Source organism: Phyllobates terribilis, unplaced genomic scaffold, assembly GCF_046119375.1.
Source record: "Phyllobates terribilis strain yellow unplaced genomic scaffold, ASM4611937v1 Scaffold_10__3_contigs__length_209671492, whole genome shotgun sequence".
NCBI classification, from domain to species: Eukaryota; Metazoa; Chordata; class Amphibia; order Anura; family Dendrobatidae; genus Phyllobates; species Phyllobates terribilis.
The window spans coordinates 203570160-203586048 of record NW_027362770.1 but is presented as its reverse complement, the minus strand read 5'-3'; the positions used below and the strand labels follow the sequence as shown (position 1 = coordinate 203586048).

The 15889-nt window shown below is 56.1% G+C and overlaps 1 protein-coding gene across 11 annotated transcripts in view; it reads left to right on the top strand.

Moving 5' to 3' along the window:
- Nucleotides 1-15805, top strand: part of PLEKHA5 (pleckstrin homology domain containing A5) — a 159291-nt gene extending 143486 nt beyond the window's left edge. For 6 of the 11 annotated variants that reach the window (XM_073650561.1, XM_073650560.1, XM_073650559.1 and 3 more), the window contains 7 exons: nucleotides 6806-6868; nucleotides 12807-12887; nucleotides 12991-13140; nucleotides 13296-13397; nucleotides 13542-13647; nucleotides 13732-13772; nucleotides 14271-15805. In XM_073650561.1, coding sequence (XP_073506662.1) covers nucleotides 6806-6868; nucleotides 12807-12887; nucleotides 12991-13140; nucleotides 13296-13397; nucleotides 13542-13647; nucleotides 13732-13772; nucleotides 14271-15785 — 2058 coding nt within the window. In that variant the 3' untranslated portion in view covers nucleotides 15786-15805. Of the gene's footprint in view, nucleotides 1-6805; nucleotides 6869-12806; nucleotides 12888-12990; nucleotides 13141-13295; nucleotides 13398-13541; nucleotides 13648-13731; nucleotides 13773-14154 lie in introns of all 11 variants that reach the window. The other 5 variants (XM_073650569.1, XM_073650566.1, XM_073650568.1 and 2 more) reach the window with 3 other exon arrangements.
- The last annotated feature ends 84 nt before the right edge of the window (nucleotides 15806-15889 follow it).

Sequence of the window (15889 nt, the reverse complement as noted above, 5' to 3'; positions counted from 1 at the left end):
GCTTTTTAAAAATTACAAAAAGAAAAATGGGCCCCGATGCAAAAGTTTGTGCCCCCTGCATGGTCAGTACCTAGTAGCGCCCCCTTTTGCAGTATCACAGCTTGTAAGCTCTTTTTGTAGCCAGACAAGAGTCTTTCACTTCTTGTTTGAGGGATTTTCCTCCATTCAGCTTGGAGAATTCCTTGCCTTCTCTGCTATTTTGAGGTCTGGCTACAGATTTTCAATGATCTTCAGATCAGGGAACTGTGAGGGCCATTGTAAAACCTTCAGTTTGCGCCTTTTGAGGTCGTCTATTGTGGATTGTAACGAGTGTTTAGGATCATTATGTATTTGTAGACTCGTCCTCTTTTCATCTTCAGCTTTTTTACAGATGGTGTTATATTTGCATCAAGAATTTGTTGAAATTTCATTGACTCCATTCTCCCTTCTACCCATGAAATGTTCCCCGTGCAATTGGCTGCAACACAGACCCAAAGCAGGATTGATCCTCCCCCATGCTTAATGGTTGGCGGGATGTTCTTCTCCTGACATTCTGAGCCCTCTTCTCCACACATAGCTTTCATCATTGTGGTCACAGAGTTCTATTTTACCTCATCGGTCCACAGGACTTGTTTCCAGGATGCCTCAGGCTTGTCTAGATGTTCTTTTGCTACTTCTGATGCTGAATTTTATGGTGAGGACGCAGGAGAGGTTTTCTTCTGATGACTCTTCCATGAAGGCTATATTTGTGGAGGTATCTCTGAACAGTAGAGTAATGGATCATAACTCTAGAGTCTGCTAAATCTTCCTGAAGGTCTTTTGCAGCCAGCAAGGTCTGATTTGCTTCTCACTGACATTTTGCTTGGTCTTCCAGACCTTATCTTGACCTTCACTGTTCCTGGTAACTGACATTTCTCAATTACATTTTGAACTGAGGAAAGGGCAAATTGAAAACACTTTGCTATCTTATAGCTTCTCCTGCTTTGTGGCCTCCACCATTCTCATTGCTCGGCGGCTGCTTAGAAGACCCCACGGCTGCTGGTTTCTGGCACAAGGTTAGAGGAGGCTGATTTTATAAAGCTGGAAATCCCCATCACCGGCCTTTCCCAACGATGGTGAACAAGACCTAACCATAACAGGCTGGTTAACCCCTTCCTGCCATTTGTAGTACATATATATACGTCATCGGTGGGAAGGACTTCCCGACCGATGCAGTATAGATACGTCATGGTGATTGCCCGCTGATTCTGACACCCGGGACGGAGCACTGATCAAAAAGACAAATGTGAATATAAATGGTACCACTGAAAACGCCATCTTGTCTCGCAAAAAAACAATCCGCCATACAAGCTCCATCAGCAGAAAAAAAAAGTTACAGCTCTCAGAATAAAGCGATGCAAAAACAATTACTTTGCCTATAAAATAGCTTTTATTGTGTAAAAGCAACAATCTGCCTCCCAAAGATCGCAGTAAGGCCCGGCTCACATTTATCCTGCGCTCTGCGCTGAGCGCTTACACTGGGGTTTCCGTGTAAATCTCTGAAATATGTGATACGGACGGAAAAAAACCAAAAGGCTAGACGGAGTCCAGAGTAACTCTGCTGCCTCATTATAGTAAACGGATCCCTCGGTGGTTTCATCTGAATCACGTCACTCAGATACTTAGATGGAAACCCCGATGGAAGTGCTCAGCGGTAGAGCGCAGGATAAATGTGATCTCGAATGTTATGTAAAATGTTCCTAACAAAAGCTTCAAATCAATCAACAAAAACAGCCACATATGGGGTATCTCTACAGTCAACAGAAATTGTGGGACACATTTCGGTGCCATTTTTACCTATTTCCCAGTGTAAAAATGTAACATCTGGGGCTAAAACAAACAAACTAACCCTTTTGGTGGTAAAAAAGTAACGAAATTATTTTTTTTCTTTGTTGCCAATGGTATAAAATTCAGTGACCCACCTGTGGTGTCAATATGATCACTGCACCCCTAGATAATAACGCATTGAGGGGTCTAGTTTCCAAAATGGTGTCACTTATGGGGGGGGTTTCCACTATTTAGGGCATATCAGGGGCTCCGTAAACGCAACATGGCGTCTGCTAATTATTCCAGGAAATTTTACATTCAAAAAAGTCAAATGGCGCTCCTTCCCTCCCGAGCCCTGCCGTGCGCCCACACAGTAGTTTTCCCCCACATATGGGGTATCTGCTTACTCAGGAGAAATTGCACAACAGATTTTGGGGTCCATTTTTTCCTGTTACCCCTGCGATAATGAAAAAAAATTGGGTCTAAAGTGACTTTTTTGTGAAAAAAGTTAAATTGTTAATTTTTTTCTTCCACATTCCAAAAATTCCTGAAGGGTTAATAAAGTCTTTGAATGTGGTTTTGAGCACCTTGAGGGGTGCAGTTTTTAGAATGGTGTCACTTTTGGGTATTTTCTGTCATATAGACCCCTCAAAGTCACTTCAAATGTAATGTCACAAAAAATGGTTTTGTAAATTTTGTTAGAAAAATGAGAAATCGCCGGTCAAACTTTAACCCTTATAAAAAAAAAAAAATTGTTCTGATGTAAAGTAGACATGTGGGAAATGTTATTTATTAACTATTTTGTGTGACAGATCGCTCTGATTTAAGGGCCCGAAAATTCAAATTTTTCACCAAATTTCTGATTTTTTTCACGAATAAACGCAAGTGATATTGAAGAAATTTTACCACAATCATGAAGTACAATATGTCACGAAAAAACAGTCTCAGAATCAGCGGGGTCTGTTGAAGCGTTCCAGAGTTTTTACCTCCTTAAAGTGACAGTGGTCAGAAATGTAAAAATTGGCCTGGTCATGAAGGTAAAAACAACCCCTTCAATCAGGAGGCTCTTATGAGGGTGAAGCAGCACATGTTGGACATGCATTTCTCCTTGAAAGCCTGAAAAATATGGGTCGTTTCAGATCTTGTTCAGAAGAACAGCGTACTTTGATTAAAAGAGAAAAAGAAGATATAAAGAAGTGCAGACAATGATCGGCTGTTCAGCTAAAATGATCTCCAATGCTTTATAATGGAAAGAAAATGGAAGACTACCATCTGAATGGATGGAAGAATAGCCAGAATGGCAAAGGCTCAGCCGATGATCAGCTCCAGGATGATCACAGACAGTCTCAAGTTACCTGTGAGGACTGTGACAGTTAGAGGATGCCTGTGTGAAGCTAATCTCTGAGCAAGAAGTCCCCGCAAAGTCCCACTGTTAATAGAAAGACATGTACTGAAGCGGATACAATTTACCAAAGAACACATCAACTGGTCTAAAGAGAAATGGAGAAACATTTTGTGGACTGATGGAAGTAAAATTGTTCTTTTTGGGTCCAAGGGCCCCAGACAGTTCATCAAACGACCGCCAAACTCTGCATTCAGCCACAGTACACCCTGCAGACAGTGAAGCATGGTGGAAGCATCATGATATGGGCATGTTTCACTTACTATGGTGCCAGACCTATTTACCGCATACCAGGGATCATGGATCAGTTTACATATATTAAAATACTTGAAGAGGTCATGTTGCCTTACGCTGAAGAGGATATGCCCTTGAAATGGGGGTTTCACCAAGACAACGACCCTAAACACACCAGTAAACCAGCAAAATCTTGGGTCCAGCCCAACAAAATTGAGGTTATGGAATGGCCAGCCCAATCCCCGGACCTTAATCCGATAGGACATCAAAAATGATGTTTCTGAGGCAAAACCAACAAATGCCAAAATATTGTGTGATGTAGTGAAAGCCTCCTGGGCTGAATAACAGGTAACAGGAGCCAGAAGTTGGTTAACTCTATGCAACATAGATGTGACGCAGCTCTAAAAACCTGTGGGTAACAACTAAATATAAGGATAGTGATTCACAGGAATGATCAATCCTCAAAAAGAGAGAAGACACATAGTGTGAGATTGTAAAGACAAATGCAGACACTGCTGTTTATTATAACAGAACAATGGTCCTTTATTGTTATTTTCTGTAAAGTCGTTAATAATTATCTACATTTCTCTCCATGTTGTGAATTAGTAATCAGCGAGCGATGTCCCCAATGCTGGAAATAACAACGAGGAGAAAGATTGTGATAACTCTAAACTCACTGCTATTATTTACATCACTACTGTATGTGTATCAGGGAATGTGTCCTCTGTTACTTTAGGCCTTTTAGAGATCATTTCATTTTCGGGGTGCACAAACTTTTACATGTCACTGTACATAGGAAGAGCACCTGCCTCCAGCCATATACCTGTTATGTGTATACTCACCTCTCTGCTTCCTCGGTGCTGCTGTGGATTGTACAGGTCCGTACACAGCCGGGGCCCCGACCTTAGGAGCTTACAGTCCGTACACACCCGGGGCCCCGACCTTAGGAGCTTACAGTCCGTACACACCCGGGGCCCCGACCTTAGGAGCTTACAGTCCGTACACACCCTGGGCCCCGACCTTAGGAGCTTACAGTCCGTACACACCCGGGACCCCGACCTTAGGAGCTTACAGTGCATACACACCCTGGGCCCCGACCTTAGGAGCTTACAGTCCGTACACACCCGGGACCCCGACCTTAAGAGCTTACAGTCCGTACACACCCTGGGCCCCGACCTTAGGAGCTTACAGTCCGTACACACCCGGGACCCCGACCTTAAGAGCTTACAGTCCGTACACACCCGGGACCCCGACCTTAGGAGCTTACAGTCCGTACACACCCGGGACCCCGACCTTAGGAGCTTACAGTCCGTACACACCCGGGGCCCCGACCTTAGGAGCTTACAGTCCGTACACACCCGGGGCCCCGACCTTAGGAGCTTACAGTCCGTACACACCCTGGGCCCCGACCTTAGGAGCTTACAGTCCGTACACACCCGGGACCCCGACCTTAAGAGCTTACAGTCCGTACACACCCGGGACCCCGACCTTAGGAGCTTACAGTCCGTACACAGCCGGGGCCCCGACCTTAGGAGCTTACAGTCCGTACACACCCGGGGCCCCGACCTTAGGAGCTTACAGTCCGTACACACCCGGGACCCCGACCTTAGGAGCTTACAGTCCGTACACACCCTGGGCCCCGACCTTAGGAGCTTACAGTCCGTACACACCCGGGACCCCGACCTTAAGAGCTTACAGTCCGTACACACCCGGGACCCCGACCTTAGGAGCTTACAGTCCGTACACACCCGGGACCCCGACCTTAGGAGCTTACAGTCCGTACACACCCGGGGCCCCGACCTTAGGAGCTTACAGTCCGTACACACCCGGGGCCCCGACCTTAGGAGCTTACAGTCCGTACACACCCTGGGCCCCGACCTTAGGAGCTTACAGTCCGTACACACCCGGGACCCCGACCTTAAGAGCTTACAGTCCGTACACACCCGGGACCCCGACCTTAAGAGCTTACAGTCCGTACACACCCGGGACCCCGACCTTAGGAGCTTACAGTCCGTACACAGCCGGGGCCCCGACCTTAGGAGCTTACAGTCCGTACACACCCGGGGCCCCGACCTTAGGAGCTTACAGTCCGTACACACCCGGGACCCCGACCTTAGGAGCTTACGGTCCGTACACACCCGGATCCCCGACCTTAGGAGCTTACAGTCCGTACACAGCTGGGGCCCCGACCTTAGGAGCTTACGGTCCGTACACAGCTGGGGCCCCGACCTTAGGAGCTTACAGTCCGTACACACCCGGGGCCCCGACCTTAGGAGCTTACAGTCCGTACACACCCGGGGCCCCGACCTTAGGAGCTTACAGTCCGTACATACCCAGGGCCCCGACCTTAGGAGCTTACGGTCTGTACACACCCGGGGCCCCGACCTTAGGAGCTTACGGTCCGTACACAGCTGGGGCCCCGACCTTAGGAGCTTACAGTCCGTACACACCCGGGGCCCCGACCTTAGGAGCTTACAGTCTGTACACACCCGGGGCCCCGACCTTAGGAGCTTACAGTCTGTACACACCCGGGGCCCCGACCTTAGGAGCTTACAGTCCGTACACACCCGGGGCCCCGACCTTAGGAGCTTACAGTCCGTACACACCCGGGGCCCCGACCTTAGGAGCTTACAGTCCGTACACACCCGGGGCCCCGACCTTAGGAGCTTACAGTCTGTACACACCCGGGGCCCCGACCTTAGCTTACGGTCCGTACACACCCGGGGCCCCGACCTTAGGAGCTTACGGTCCGTACACAACCGGAGCCCCGACCTTAGGAGCTTACGGTCCGTACACGCCCCGGGGCCCCCAGTCCAGGAGCTTACGGTCCATACACAGCTGGGGCCCCGACCTTAGGAGCTTACGGTCCGTACACACCCGGGGCCCCGACCTTAGGAGCTTACGGTCCGTACACGCCCGGGGCCCCCAGTCCAGGAGCTTACGGTCCGTACACGCCCTGGGGCCCCCAGTCCAGGAGCGTACGGTCCTTACACGCCCCGGGGCCCCCAGTCCAGGAGTTTACGGTCCGTACACACCCGGGGCCCCCAGTCCAGGAGCTTACGGTCCTTATACGCCCCGGGGCCCCCAGTCCAGGAGTTTACGGTCCGTACACACCCGGGGCCCCCAGTCCAGGAGCTTACGGTCCTTATACGCCCCGGGGCCCCCAGTCCAGGAGTTTACGGTCCGTACACACCCGGGGCCCCCAGTCCAGGAGCTTACGGTCCGTACACACCCTGGGGCCCCCAGTCTAGCTTACAGTCCACTGTGGTGGACGTTGGGGGTCATCATCCGCTCCAGTATGTGTCCCGCTCCCGCCGGCCTCCATTTTCGCCCCTCTGCCCCGGACCTGACTGTGGCTGTGTAATTGTGGCGTTTCCTTCGCAGATGACTCAGGACGACGGCAGGACGACGACGTATAAACACCGGACGGAGGAGCTGGACATCGATGTGAGTATCCGGGCCGCCAGATGCTGGGTGTAGTAGTGCCACGTACAATGAGAGAGAACTCCGACCACTACCCTCATCATTTGTTACTGGGTCACACCGCCGTTCAGTTCTCCGTCATAGGAACAGAGACATCGCCAGACCCCAATCATCATAATGGGCAACGTTTGGTTTCCGTCCAGGTTACCACCATTTTAATGTAAAAACCAGTGCAGCGTTGTGTGATTACTGAGGCTCCACCCAAGTGTGAACCTCGCCCAGGATGCACCTGCTTGAAGGGCGTCTGTCAGCAGGTGTCGCCCCATCTGAGAGCAGCCTGATGTCGGGGCAGAGACCCTGATCCCCGGGATGTCGCTTACTGCAGGTCTAGCAGTGCCCTGAATGATTGGCATCGCTGTGTACGATGTGCATAGGCAGCAATTATTGTTTGCCACTCCCTCCTCGACACCGTTTTTAAGCAGTTTGAGTAGTCGTCAAGTTACCGCTCACATCTGATTATACTCTTAGGATCTGGCATGCTATAGTGCTGAATTTTATAATTAATCTTGCTAACATTAACTTGTCAGACGCCACAATACGTTATCATAGTCGTGGAAAAGAGTATCTGACAAGTTATGGACTTAATGTGTACAGGATCAGAACCAATAAAAGCACATGAATACTTCACCAGAACCACCATCAGTACATAAATACATCACCAGAACCATCATCCGCACACAGATACAGCACTACACCCACCCTCCGCAGAACTATCATATGTACATGTACACATCACCAGAATCCCCATCAGTACATGAACACACCTTGATTATTGCATGAATACATTACCGGAACCACCATCAGTACAGGGATCAGTCACCAGAACCGCCATCCGTACAGGGATCAGTCGGCGAAACCGCCATCCGTACGTGAATACAAGAACGAAGCTTAGTACAGCGATCAATTGTAATGTCAGGTCACTGACCCCAGCTACACTGCCCCCTTCTGTGCAAGTCTCCATTCTTCCCCTCACACTATTTCCGCCATATCTGTCTAAGGCTCCATTGTGGCGCTCATCGCCGCCCTCCTCTGAGAAGCAGGAGTGATGGCAGCGGTGCGATCAGGTGACCTCATCGCCGCCCTCCTCTGAGAAGCAGGAGTGATGGCAGCGGTGCGATCAGGTGACCTCATCGCCACAATCCTCTGAGAAGCAGGAGTGATGGCAACGGTGCGATCAGGTGACCTCATCGCCGCCCTCCTCTGAGAAGCAGGAGTGATGGCAGCGGTGCGATCAGGTGACCTCATCGCCGCCCTCCTCTGAGAAGCAGGAGTGATGGCAGCGGTGCGGTCAGGTGACCTCATCGCCGCCCTCCTCTGAGAAGCAGGAGTGATTGCAGCGGTGCGATCAGGTGACCTCATCGCGCCCTCCTCTGAGAAGCAGAAGTGATGGCAGCGGTGCGATCAGGTAACCTCATTGCCGCCCTCCTCTGAGAAGCAGGAGTGATGGCAGCGGTGCGGTCAGGTGACCTCATGGCCTCCCTCCTCTGAGAAGCAGGAGTGATGGCAGCGGTGCGATCAGGTAACCTCATTGCCGCCCTCCTCTGAGAAGCAGGAGTGATGGCAGCGGTGCGGTCAGGTGACCTCATGGCCTCCCTCCTCTGAGAAGCAGGAGTGATGGCAGCGGTGCGATCAGGTGACCTCATCGCCGCCCTCCTCTGAGAAGCAGGAGTGATGGCAGCGGTGTGGTCAGGTGACCTCATCGCCGCCCTCCTCTGAGAGGCAGGAGTGATGGCAGCGGTGCGGTCAGGTGACCTCATCGCCACCCTCCTCCAGGTAGCAGGAGTGATGGCAGCAGTGCGATCAGGTGACCTCATCGCCGCCCTCCTCTGAGAAGCAGGAGTGATTGCAGCGGTGCGATCAGGTAACCTCATCGCGCCCTCCTCTGAGAAGCAGGAGTGATGGCAGCGGTGCGGTCAGGTGACCTCATGGCCTCCCTCCTCTGAGAAGCAGGAGTGATGGCAGCGGTGCGATCAGGTGACCTCATGGCCTCCCTCCTCTGAGAGGCAGGAGTGATGGCAGCGGTGCGATCAGGTGACCTCATCGCCGCCCTCCTCTGAGAAGCAGGAGTGATGGCAGCGGTGCGATCAGGTGACCTCATCGCCGCCCTCCTCTGAGAAGCAGGAGTGATGGCAGCAGTGCGATCAGGTGACCTCATCGCGCCCTCCTCTGAGAAGCAGGAGTGATGGCAGCAGTGCGATCAGGTGACCTCATCGCCGCCCTCCTCTGAGAAGCAGGAGTGATGGCAGCAGTGCGATCAGGTGACCTCATCGCCGCCCTCCTCTGAGAAGCAGGAGTGATGGCAGCGGTGCGATCAGGTGACCTCATCGCCACAATCCTCTGAGAAGCAGGAGTGATGGCAACGGTGCGATCAGGTGACCTCATCGCCGCCCTCCTCTGAGAAGCAGGAGTGATGGCAGCGGTGCGATCAGGTGACCTCATCGCCGCCCTCCTCTGAGAAGCAGGAGTGATTGCAGCGGTGCGATCAGGTGACCTCATCGCGCCCTCCTCTGAGAAGCAGGAGTGATGGCAGCGGTGCGATCAGGTAACCTCATTGCCGCCCTCCTCTGAGAAGCAGGAGTGATGGCAGCGGTGCGGTCAGGTGACCTCATGGCCTCCCTCCTCTGAGAAGCAGGAGTGATGGCAGCGGTGCGATCAGGTAACCTCATTGCCGCCCTCCTCTGAGAAGCAGGAGTGATGGCAGCGGTGCGGTCAGGTGACCTCATGGCCTCCCTCCTCTGAGAAGCAGGAGTGATGGCAGCGGTGCGATCAGGTGACCTCATCGCCGCCCTCCTCTGAGAAGCAGGAGTGATGGCAGCGGTGTGGTCAGGTGACCTCATCGCCGCCCTCCTCTGAGAGGCAGGAGTGATGGCAGCGGTGCGGTCAGGTGACCTCATCGCCACCCTCCTCCAGGTAGCAGGAGTGATGGCAGCAGTGCGATCAGGTGACCTCATCGCCGCCCTCCTCTGAGAAGCAGGAGTGATGGCAGCAGTGCGATCAGGTGACCTCATCGCGCCCTCCTCTGAGAAGCAGGAGTGATGGCAGCAGTGCGATCAGGTGACCTCATCGCCGCCCTCCTCTGAGAAGCAGGAGTGATGGCAGCGGTGCGGTCAGGTGACCTCATCGCGCCCTCCTCTGAGAAGCAGGAGTGATGGCAGCAGTGCGATCAGGTGACCTCATCGCCGCCCTCCTCTGAGAAGCAGGAGTGATGGCAGCGGTGCGGTCAGGTGACCTCATGGCCTCCCTCCTCTGAGAAGCAGGAGTGATGGCAGCGGTGCGATCAGGTGACCTCATCGCCGCCCTCCTCTGAGAAGCAGGAGTGATGGCAGCGGTGCGGTCAGGTGACCTCATGGCCTCCCTCCTCTGAGAGGCAGGAGTGATGGCAGCGGTGCGATCAGGTGACCTCATCGCCGCCCTCCTCTGAGAAGCAGGAGTGATGGCAGCGGTGCGATCAGGTGACCTCATCGCCGCCCTCCTCTGAGAAGCAGGAGTGATGGCAGCAGTGCGATCAGGTGACCTCATCGCGCCCTCCTCTGAGAAGCAGGAGTGATGGCAGCAGTGCGGTCAGGTGACCTCATCGCCGCCCTCCTCTGAGAAGCAGGAGTGATGGCAGCAGTGCGATCAGGTGACCTCATCGCCCCCTCCTCTGAGAAGCAGGAGTGATGGCAGCAGTGCGATCAGGTGACCTCATCGCCGCCCTCCTCTGAGAAGCAGGAGTGATGGCAGCAGTGCGGTCAGGTGACCTCATCGCCGCCCTCCTCTGAGAAGCAGGAGTGATGGCAGCAGTGCGATCAGGTGACCTCATCGCCGCCCTCCTCTGAGAAGCAGGAGTGATGGCAGCAGTGCGGTCAGGTGACCTCATCGCCGCCTTCCTCTGAGAAGCAGGAGTGATGGCAGCAGTGCGATCAGGTGACCTCATCGCCGCCCTCCTCTGAGAAGCAGGAGTGATGGCAGCAGTGCGATCAGGTGACCTCATCGCCGCCCTCCTCTGAGAGGCAGGAGTGATGGCAGCGGTGCGATCAGGTGACCTCATCGCCGCCCTCCTCTGAGAAGCATGAGTGATGGCAGCGGTGCGGTCAGGTGACCTACTCACGCTGCGGTACATCACCTCTGCCCCTGTAGTGCCGTCAGTCAGAGGTGTATAATCGTTCTCCCAACAGCCACCTCAGAGGACAGACAAATCCACTACAGGGGGCCCCATCTGCTGATAAAAGGACAGCAAGCAGCCCAGTGAGCCACACTGCTAATCTCAAGGTCTCTGCCCCTCATCGGGCTGCGGGTTTGTTACAACCTTTCGGTCTGGAGTCCCTGAGGATTGTGCAGATTGACACATTGTGACGAACCCTCTGCTGGGCTAGAAAGGGAGCTGGGGACGTTCACCAGAGCGTGCAGGATGTGTGTGTGTTTCTGTACCGGACAACGCCCATCTAACCTCTGTCTACTTGCTGACTGCTTCCCTCTCTGCGGACTGCAGCTTTTCCACGCTGACGGCCTCCCTCTACCCGCAGATGGCCTCCCTCTCTCTTTGCTGACGGCCTCCCCCCTCTCCTTGTTGCTGACGGCCTCCTCCATCTTCCTCCTTGCTGACGGCCTCCCTCCATCTTCCTCCTTGCTGACGGCCTCCCTCCATCTTCCTCCTTGCTGACGGCCTCCCTCCATCTTCCTCCTTGCTGGCGGCCTCCCTCCATCTTCCTCCTTGCTGACGGCCTCCCTCCATCTCCCTCCTTGCTGACGGCCTCCCTCCATCTCCCTCCTTGCTGACGGCCTCCCTCCATCTCCCTCCTTGCTGACGGCCTCCCTCCATCTCCCTCCTTGCTGACGGCCTCCCTCCATCTTCCTCCTTGCTGGCGGCCTCCCTCCATCTTCCTCCTTGCTGGCGGCCTCCCTCCATCTTCCTCCTTGCTGGCGGCCTCCCTCCATCTTCCTCCTTGCTGGCGGCCTCCCTCCATCTTCCTCCTTGCTGACGGCCTCCCTCCATCTCCCTCCTTGCTGACGGCCTCCTCCATCTTCCTCCTTGCTGACGGCCTCCCTCCATCTTCCTCCTTGCTGACGGCCTCCCTCCATCTTCCTCCTTGCTGACGGCCTCCCTCCATCTTCCTCCTTGCTGACGGCCTCCCTCCATCTTCCTCCTTGCTGACGGCCTCCCTCCATCTTCCTCCTTGCTGACGGCCTCCCTCCATCTTCCTCCTTGCTGACGGCCTCCTCCATCTTCCTCCTTGCTGACGGCCTCCCTCCATCTTCCTCCTTGCTGACGGCCTCCCTCCATCTTCCTCCTTGCTGACGGCCTCCCTCCATCTTCCTCCTTGCTGACGGCCTCCCTCCATCTTCCTCCTTGCTGACGGCCTCCCTCCATCTTCCTCCTTGCTGACGGCCTCCCTCCATCTTCCTCCTTGCTGACGGCCTCCCTCCATCTTCCTCCTTGCTGACGGCCTCCCTCCATCTTCCTCCTTGCTGACGGCCTCCCTCCATCTTCCTCCTTGCTGACGGCCTCCCTCCATCTTCCTCCTTGCTGACGGCCTCCCTCCATCTTCCTCCTTGCTGACGGCCTCCCTCCATCTTCCTCCTTGCTGACGGCCTCCCTCCATCTTCCTCCTTGCTGACGGCCTCCCTCCATCTTCCTCCTTGCTGACGGCCTCCCTCCATCTTCCTCCTTGCTGACGGCCTCCCTCCATCTTCCTCCTTGCTGACGGCCTCCCTCCATCTTCCTCCTTGCTGACGGCCTCCCTCCATCTTCCTCCTTGCTGACGGCCTCCCTCCATCTTCCTCCTTGCTGACGGCCTCCCTCCATCTTCCTCCTTGCTGACGGCCTCCCTCCATCTTCCTCCTTGCTGACGGCCTCCCTCCATCTTCCTCCTTGCTGACGGCCTCCCCCCTCTCCCCCGCTGACTGCATTTCTATCCTCCAGGCCACACTCAGCAGACTCTGTGAGCAGGACAAGCTGGTGCAGGCTCTGGAGCAGAAGCTGCAGCAGCTGCACAAGGAGAAGGTGAGCGTGCCCCCCCCCCCCCCCGCGCTGATGGATCCCCCCCCCCCCCGGTGGTGGCCCCCCTCTGCTGCTGCCCCGCAGTCACGGACTTGTGTCCCTGCAGTACACGCTGGAGCAAGCGCTGCTGTCTGCCAGTCAGGAGATCGAGATGAGCACCGAGACCCCTTCCGCCGTCCAGAGTGTGGTGCTGCAGCGCGACGATCTGCAGAGCGGGCTGCTGAGTACCTGCCGCGAGGTGTCCCGCGCCACGGCGGTGAGTGCCCGTCCTGCTGCCACACACAGGCCTGTCTGCATGCCAGCGGCTGCCACTAGGGGGTCTGTATCACTCCCGCTGGCGGTGCTCCCTCTCGCTCGGCGGTGTCGCAGAGCCGCGCCTGTAACGCTCCGTTCTTCTCCCCATTAATGCAGGAGTTGGAGCGATCCTGGAGGGAATACGACAAGTTAGAGCGAGAGGTCACCACTGCAAGAAACGGGATTCGGGAGCGATTAGAGCGCCTGGGGGAGGTCCAGGTAAGAGCCTCTGCCACCTCTGTGGGTGGTCAGAAGTGGCCTGGGGATGCGGCACTGCTGGCTGCTTCCAGAGAGCAGCAGCGCAGTTGTATATGGGGCAGTGTGCACATTGCGCAGCGCCCGCTCACCACCTGCTCTCTGCAGACAGAGGCCGCCGGCATCCAGCGAGCGCAGATGCAGAAGGAGATCTGGAGGATTCAGGACGTGATGGAGGGTCTCAGTAAGCACAAGCAACGGCGGCTGGAGACAGGTGAGGGCTGGAGCGCAGCTGTAGTGTAAAGCATGGAGGAGGCCGGCCACATCCTAATGATTACCTCTTACTAATATCTTACAGGAGACCCCAAGCTGCCATCTTCAGGGCTGACGTCAGGGGAGGTGAGTGCTGCGCCTACAGTGGGCAGGGTCCGCATGGTGCATGTGTGCTCCACCCGACGGGGGCTGCGCAGTCCTGACTGTGTCAGCGTCCTGTCTGCTGCATGGTTGGTGTGTATTATGGGATGTGATCATTATGGGGGCTCCAGGCCCTGGTTGTGGAGAGGGCGGACTCCTCGATCACATGACCCTGTGTGTGGTGAGCGCCCCCTGGTGGTGGAGGATGAGTGCGGGGCTGGCTGACGGCAGGGTGCGGGGCTGGCTGACGGCAGGGTGTGGGGCGGCCTGGCAGTGTGGGCTTGTGTAGGCCCGTGCTGCTTTCCGGTGAGATGACAATGCGCCGCTGTCCCTGCGTCTCTGTAACGACCTGTTCTGCAATCTGCAGGAAGAGGAGCGCGTTCCTCCGCGTCCTCCGCTCCCGCGCTCCTATGACTTTGCTGATGCAGCTCCCTCTCTTCCCCATGTACCAAGTGATAGCAGCTCGTCCTTGCTGTGTTACAGCAGGGGCCCCGTCCACCTCCCCGACGACAAGACCGCCCACCACGTGCAGGCCTATCAGAGAAACGGATCCCACTGTGTAAGAGCCGTGCCCACCGCCCGGGCCTGTCGCTCCACCCCATCCCACCACGCCGCAGTGCCCGCCGCCCGGGCCTGTCACTCCGCCCCATCTCATCGCCCTGCAGTGCCCTTCACCTGGGCCTGTCGCTTCACCCCATCTCACCACTCCGCAGTGCCCTCGATCTGAGCCTTCCACTCCACCCTATTCCACCACTCAGCAGTGGCCTGCGCCCGGGCCTACTGCTCCACCCCATTCCACCACTCAGCAGTGCCATGCACCCGGGCCTACCGCTCCACCCGATTCCACCACTCAGCAGTGCCATGCACCCGGGCCTACCGCTCCACCCTATTCCACCACTCAGCAGTGGCCTGCGCCCGGGCCTACTGCTCCACCCCATTCCACCACTCAGCAGTGCCATGCACCCGGGCCTACCACTCCACCCTATTCCACCACTCAGCAGTGGCCTGCGCCCGGGCCTACTGCTCCACCCCATTCCACCACTCAGCAGTGCCATGCACCCGGGCCTACCGCTCCACCCGATTCCACCACTCAGCAGTGCCATGCACCCGGGCCTACCGCTCCATCCCATCCCGCCACTCCGCAGTGCCCTTCGCCCGGGCCTGTCGCTCCTCCCCATCTCATCGTCCCGCAGTGCCCTCCACATGGGAGTGTCGCCTCACCCCATCTCACCACTCCGCAGTGCCCTCGATCTGAGCCTTTTGCTCCACCCTATTCCACCATTCAGCAGTGCCCTGCAGCCGGGCTTGTCGCTCAACCCCATTACACCACTCCACAATTACCGCTGCCCGGGCCTGTCGCTCCACTCTATTCCACTATTCCAAAGTGCCCCCCTCCTGGGTCTGTCGCTTCACCCCATTCCACCACTCTGGAGGGCCCTGCACCCGGGCCTTTCGCTTCACGCCATCTCATCGCCCAGCAGTGCCCTCCACCCGGGCCTGTTGCTCCGCCCCATCTCATCGCCCCGCAGTGCCCTTCGCCCGGGCCTGTCGCTTCACCCCACCTCACCACCCTGCAGTGCCCTCCACCTGGGCCTGTCGCTCCACCCCATCTCACCACTCCGCAGTGCTCTCGATCTGAGCCTTTCGCTCCACTCCATTCCACCACTCAACAGTGCCCTGCACCCGGGCCTTTCGCTCCACCCCATTCCACCACTCAGCAGTGCCCTACACCCGGGCCTGTCGCTCCACCCCATTCCACCACTCATCAGTGCCCTGTACCCGAGGCTGTTGCTCCACCCCATTCCACCACTCTGCAATAACCGTGGCCCGGGCCTACCGCTCCACCCTATTCACTACTCCACAGTGCCCTCCACCTGGATCTGTCACTCCACCCCATTCTACCACTCAGTGCCCTGCGCCCGGGCCTGTCGCTGCACCCCATTCCACCACTCAGCAGTGCCTTGTGCCCGGGCCTGCCGCTCCACCACTCTGCAATGACCACTGCCAGGGCCTGTCGCTCCACCCCATTCCACCACTCAGCAGTGCCCTGCGCCCGGGCCTGTCGCTTCACCCCACCTCACCACCCTGCAGTGCCCTCCACC